Here is a 6,522-nt window from a genome sequence, read left to right as displayed (position 1 = left end):
TTGACGCCCTACTCCCCTCTCTCTCCTGCCTGTACTCGACGCATGGATGTGCTTAATGCGTGCCTGCGCCTGTAAATGCCTGTGCGTCTTGCTCGGTACTCCTACAGGTGCGCCAGCACGCGCCGTACCACGCGCGCCACCGTCGAGGTTATCGTGATGGTGATCGTCATCGTTCTTGTCGGCCCTTCCTCTCTCTCTTTTATTATTCAGTTTTGCGTTGCAGAGTGAGGAACCCTGCAGCAGCGCAACAGCGGCACTCAAAAGAGGGAGAGGGGACGGTGCAGAGGACAGACTTCTTGAAAAAACTGTCAAGCTCTACACCCAGGCCCATGCATAGCAGTAGAAATATACATACATTTTTACCCCCCCCCCCCCCCCTCCTCCCTCCTTCCGCTCCACACCACCGGCAGCGCCATCAGGTCACCAAACAGCCTCGACAGCGCTCCCTCCTCCGCGCCGTACGCGACGTCCTCGCCCGCGGTCGGGGCTCCACCCACCTCCAGGTAGACAGGGGTCGGAAACTTGCCGTGCAGGAAGCTGCGCAGCTGGGCCGCGGCCTCCGCCGTGCTGAACCCGGCGTTGATGTTGAAGTACAGCGGGTTAGTCTGCCGCACGCGCTCCATCACCGCCTCATTCGCAGTGACGTTATCCACAAACTTGCCAAATATGCACTCGGAGGCCACAGAGCCACCGCGCAGCGATGCCGGGCCGCAGCCGTCGAAGTTGTCCAGCACGATCTGCGTCGGCGGCATCGCGTCCGTGCGCGCCTCCCGTCGGCTCCGGTGCAGCTCCAGCAGGTACGGCAGGAACCTCGGCGACGCCTGCCATGGCCGCGCCATGATGAAGGCGTTGTACAGAAATGGGACAAACAAGTCGCGAGCCTTGCGACTGCGGTGGCGAAGCGCGTTGTATCCAAGCTCGACCCCATACCGCGTCTGCAGGAACCGGTGCATGTTCGTGCAGTAAACGAACGGCGCGTGGGTGGCGTAGCGGCGATGGCGGCGCGGCAGTAGAGTTGCCGGCAGAGGCGCAGGAGCATGCGCGTAGGCAGTATCAATGATTTCGTTCAGCGCCATTGGTGACACCGGGACATCAACGCCGGAAGCTCCGCGCTGCAGTCGTTCAGCAGACCACTTCCGCTCAAGCTCCGCCGGCAGGTAGTCCTCGTGCAGAACGTCCAGCTCCATTATGTTAAACAAGTGAGTGTGGCGCACTCCGTCTCCCCAGGTGCCACCTTTCTGCGGACCCAGAACTCCCTTCCGTAGGATGCCTTTCTCCGTCCGCACGATCGTGCCGCCGTACTCGTTGAAGAGGTCCGTGATCGCGACGTCGCGGTTCACAAAGTAGTCGTCGTTCATGTACACGTGCACGGCCGTCATGTTGCGCACGCGCCACAGGTGCTGCTCGATCACGTGCGAGTCCACCGTCAGCCGCATCCCGTACGGCATCACAGCGTCCTGGTGCACCGTCGTCACGCGCAGGTGCGTCCCGCTCGACCGCAGCGCCTGCACGCGCGCGTCGCCGCACAGCCCGGCAAGGAAGTTCTTCGCGCCGTCCACCCACGTTGGGTGGTGCCCGGGCGACACCACCACCACGCGGCCGCGCTGTTCGCCGATCCTGTGAGTCCAGGAGGCTGACGTGCGCGCACTGAAAAGTCTATGCAATGGCTATCAACAGCAAAGCAGATGTTTTCGGCGCCGGTGGGGGTGCTGCGAATCCCCCGAGCGCGGCAGAAATGCAGAATGTAACGGGGACTACCTTGACGGAAGTGGTGGCGAAGGGTCTACAGCGAGAACAGCAGTGGGAAAGCGGGCGTCTTTCGCGTCGTTTCGACGAAGGAGCTGCTTGTGTGTGGGCGTGTGTGTCCGGGGGGAGGGGGGTAAGTGCAAAGTCTAGCCAACCCACAGAGGTATTCTCCGTCCCATCGAGAGCAATCGGCTGGAGGTGAGATGGCTACGGCATAGTGGAAGCGATTCCCAAAGGATCATCGCCCTGGCTTGTGATGGAGATCAGTGATAGGCTGTTAAAGATTTGCTATGGGGCAATACACTGACCAGCAGCGATTTCCTACCTTGAGTGCCACAATGCTGCTCCCGAAAGAAAGGGGTTATGAGGAAAATGAGAGGGGTGGTGTGCCAAGCGTGCGGGGGATACATGAAGGTGGAGGAGGCAAAGCAGCTCCGTGTAGTGGAGCAGCCGTAATACGCTTCTTCAGACAACATCATCTTCTCTTCACCCCTTCTCGGCCCACCTTTCCTCTTGCTCACCTGCACGCCCACTTCTTCACACGGGCAGTCACGTAAAACGAAGGCGCGTTATGTTTGCGTCCCACGAGTGAGCGCAGTCTGTGAAGAGGAGTGTTTTGCGGTGCAGCCCATCAGAGAGGAGGGTGAGGGCACCACTGGAGTGAAACAAAACAGAGCCGGGATGGATGGATGGATGAATGGATGCGCCACTAAATTGCTAGCGGTTATCAACTCGCTTGTGTAACCGCACGCAGTGAAAGTCAGCCCGCATCACCCTCTAGGTGAGAGCACAGTCACCGACACACATGAAGTTCTCTTCATTGCATCCGGTGTTGCCTCGCTCGCGCGTCGATGGGCAGGTTACACCCCTTCCTTTCGCTGTATAAAGAGGCCCACGTGTGTGCCCCTGTGAGGTGCTTCGCAGCGCCTCCACCGTTTGTTTACTGATGTGCTTGTTTTTTTTTTTGCCTTCATCCAGGTGTCTGTGTGTTCTGTGTTGCTCTTGTACATTACGGTGTGGATGGAACAGCGACGGAAGAGAACTGAAAGGAGGAAAGAGAAAATGTCGAAGCGAAAGAAACATACTATCCAGAACAAAGAAGCAAAACGAGCAAGAGAAAGAGAAGAAACGCCAAAGTCACGTAGAAGCTACGGAGCATTGTGGTCAGTGGCCGTGGAAGGGGAGGGAGGCGGCGCTAGCGAACGTGTGCCGTCACATATCGCAGCACCCGACTTAGCATGAGCACGATTGCACCTCAAACAGAAGAAGAGAGTCAAGGAAGAACAACGGCGACGAAAATTAAGCGCATACACACATTAGCGCTGTAACATTACGTCAGGAGCCAATAACGGGAGAGGAGGAGGAGGAAGAGAGGAGAGAGGGGAGGGGGGAGGAGAGTCCAATGATGAAGTGCAGCTACACAAATGGAGGGAGAGAGGTGGGGAGCCACGCCAGCAGGGAACATCTACAGCGCCAGAAGCGCCACAGAAATGAGGGGGAAAACACCAGCGAAAGAAAAGCGCAGAGAATCGAAAAAAAAAAAAAAAACTTTTTTTTTCTGGGGGGAGGGCGAAGAGGCTGAGACACGCGGAAGGGGATGAGGGGGGAAGAAGACGTGGGCGGCTACATAGCAGCGCACAACAATGAGAAATCAGAATTGGAGGGAAAGAGAAGGAGAAGATGCGAATGTGCGCAGACCCTCTCTCCAGAACTCTCGCTTCTTTTCCCGTTTGCTTGGCTGCGCTCATTTCAGGCGATGTTCACTTGTGTTTCTTTCCCCGCGTTACTCAGTGCCCTATGGGCGTGTACGTGGGTGTGTGTATGCCTGTACGCCCCACCCCTTACCTTCCCTCCCCGAAAAGGCAACTCTCTCTCGTCATTCAGCTCTGCCCCCCTTTCGCAGCGCCGGCGCGTCACTCGTGCTCTTCACACCCGACCTCTTTTTCGTTCTGCCCTGGGGGAAAAGAGGGAGGGGCCTCCCGCTCTCGCTATAGGGCAAAGAGACCTGACTCTGTGGAAACAACGCTCTGCACTGATGCAACGACCAAGAGAGGAAGGGAACAGAGAAAGAGGTGAAGCGGAGTACACGTACGGCCCACTGGTTGGTCGCCGCCACTCCAAACCTCTGTATGTCTGTGGGCGGGTGCGCAAGAGTGGGAAAGCTGTACAAGGCAAGACAGCAACACACACGCAGAGCGAACGGGCGGGTGGGCAACGGATGGTGTGTCAAAGGGACACGCCAACTAAATAACTAAGGGGGGGAGAAGAGCCGCTACACCCGTAACCAAAGACCAAAAAGTACAGACAACGCGTGGGCATCCAACGACAAGGAAAGGGGTGCCTTCATACGTCACCCGCAGCGAAACGATGGGGAGAGGGCTCCCTTCAGGGCGTCGACGGCCCCCTCGCCACTCCTCTCTCTCCAACTATTCCACTGCCATCACAGCAAATGACAGGCCTCCATCGTCTGCAGCAAAGAAGTCATGAGAACGTCCAACGCACCGGCTGTGGGGACGGGAACCGCATGCAGGTACGCATGGCGGACCGCCGCCGCCGCCGTGATGCGGTGACTAGGCTCATACTGGAGGCACTGGCGCAGAAGCTCCACTCCCTCCGCTGTCACGCAAGAATCAAGGCCTACGGCGGACATGTACTCGTTGAACAGCGGGCGGTCGAACCACAGCTCGACAGGAAGCTGGTACGTGTTAGCTGAGGTGCGGGCGCTCTCCTCTCGCTGCTGCACAACCTTCAAACTGTGGTAAAAGCGCTTGTGCGCAATCTGCGTAAGAAGGTCTGGAGCACGAGTTCCATTGTGGGACTGCGAGGAGGATGACTGCTGCTGCACGTGCACGTCGCTACCGAAACGCAAGTCGGGACGCTCCGCTGCCGCGCGCGACGCACGCTCGACCCGCTCCACCGTGCCGGGGTAGGAGAGCATGGATGGCCATGTCCCTCGCGTCGGTGAGCCTAACAACCAGAACATGCGCAAAAGTTGATCGTCCTCGTGGCGGCCGCAAAACAGCACCTTGCTTGTTGCCATTTCAAAGAAGATGGCCCCCATGGACCAGATGTCTACTGGATAGGAATACAGGGCGGAACCCATCAGCACATCAGGACTGCGGTACCATAGCGTCACCACCTCGTGTGAGTACTTCTTCACCGGGATCTCCTCCACACGCGCCAGGCCAAAGTCACCAATCTTCACAATCAGCTGGTTCGGCTTGTTCGTTGGTGCCTCCGCCGCCGCCTCCCACGGCGAGACGCCGCCAGCTCCGGTAAACAGACTTGAACGCTCACTAGGCCCTGCCGTCAGCTGGCCGTCCCCACCAACAGAAGTCGGGACACCGCTGAAGTGCGGTGGCTGCGGGTGATGATGATAAGATGGAGAGGCCGTCAACGCCGCAAAGTCTGGTGCGCGCACGTTGACGAAAATGTTTTGTGGCTTCATGTCACGATGCACCACGTTACGACTGTGGAGGTATTCGAGCCCAATGAAAATCTGCTTCAGGATGGGTCGCATCTCTGCCTCGGCATCCAGCAAGCGCTTCGGGCGCGACTCCATGAACCGCTTCAGGTCGCAGTCGCACAGCTCAAAGATCATTGTTATCTTCGGGGGCTCAAAGAGGACCTCAAAGAGGTCCACTACATTATCGTGCCGAAGCTCCTTCAGCAGGCAAATCTCGCGGATAGCGGCGCCAGGGACGCCCTCGTCATCGCTGGTGACTACCATACGCTTGAACGCAACCACCTTGCCTGTTTGAATTTCCGTGCCCTTGTAGACGCTGCCGTACGTGCCCTCACCGAGCTTCACCACGTGCTTGTACCGACCTGCAGTCGACATTTTTCCTCTCAGTGCCGACTAGTCTTTGGCCGTCTCTTGTGCTACAAAATGGCTAGTGGAAACCCAGCGCCAGCAACTACTCCCGAGATGACAGCGCAAAAGGTGGTGTAAGAAAAACGTAGAGAGAGTAAGGGATTCCGCGGTGGAGACGGAAACTCCGTTCAGCCTTCGAGGGAAGTCCTCGCTCCCCTCGCCCGTCTAGAAAGGTGGCGCCTGCAAAAGTTGAGCGAAATCCCTCCTTTTATGTCTTCTGATTCCTCCCTCAATGGACGTGTCTGTGGGTAGCTGTTGTGTCTACAGGAAAATGCACTTGTGCGTTGGTTTCACTGCTTCGGGCTGCCGTCGGGGCACTCGCAGTGAGTGGCCGAGTCAAATAAGTTGTGCGTCTTTCAACGAAAGACGCAGAGCAGCCACGAAAAAATCGATAAGAAGAATCCGTATGCTGTGTCGAGAGAAGACCCAGACGCGTTTCTTTTTGGATCCTTTCACAGAACAGAGTAGCGATTCCTCAGACAGCAGCAAGAGTAATGTCTGAGATAGAAGAGAACAGAACGCAGAAGAGCGGTGCAAGATGAAAAGGAGGAAGCCAAGGAAGGCGGTGTGAAAGATGAGAGAGAAAGAAAAAGGTAAAGATCAGGTTTGGAGGTGTATGTGCAGAGGAATGGTAAGGATGCATACAAACTCATTCACCCCTACACAGACGCGGACACAACACAGCCAGAGAGCGCGTATTAGGGGATAAGTATTGCTATGGAAAGAGGGTGGTGGAGGGGGGGCAGATTGAACATAATCTCGTCGACAAACACAGAAAGAAAAAAAAACTGCGGCGGGGGATAAATACCACAAAACAGCAGAATTACCCACGGCAACACAGCAAGCGACATCAAACAATGACAGAACACAGAGATGGAGACAGGACAATGCAACAAACCAAA

At 56.8% G+C, this 6,522-nt stretch overlaps 2 protein-coding genes across 2 annotated transcripts; both read right to left on the bottom strand.

Annotated features, from left to right (window-relative positions):
- Nucleotides 1–359: 359 nt before the first annotated feature.
- LBRM_16_1010 (conserved hypothetical protein) lies at nt 360–1,448 on the bottom strand (the record flags this gene model as incomplete). The annotated part of the gene is made up of 1 exon (XM_001563653.1): nt 360–1,448. The coding sequence occupies one exon, from the start codon at nt 1,446–1,448 to the stop codon at nt 360–362; it is 1,089 nt and encodes a 362-aa protein (XP_001563703.1).
- Nucleotides 1,449–4,186: 2,738 nt separating this feature from the next.
- LBRM_16_1000 (putative protein kinase) lies at nt 4,187–5,587 on the bottom strand (the record flags this gene model as incomplete). The annotated part of the gene is made up of 1 exon (XM_001563652.2): nt 4,187–5,587. The coding sequence occupies one exon, from the start codon at nt 5,585–5,587 to the stop codon at nt 4,187–4,189; it is 1,401 nt and encodes a 466-aa protein (XP_001563702.1).
- Between the last annotated feature and the right edge of the window lie 935 nt (nt 5,588–6,522).

Source organism: Leishmania braziliensis, chromosome 16 (genome assembly GCF_000002845.2).
Source record: "Leishmania braziliensis MHOM/BR/75/M2904 complete genome, chromosome 16".
Classification (NCBI taxonomy): Eukaryota; Euglenozoa; class Kinetoplastea; order Trypanosomatida; family Trypanosomatidae; genus Leishmania; species Leishmania braziliensis.
This window is presented reverse-complemented; position numbering and strand designations above follow the sequence as displayed.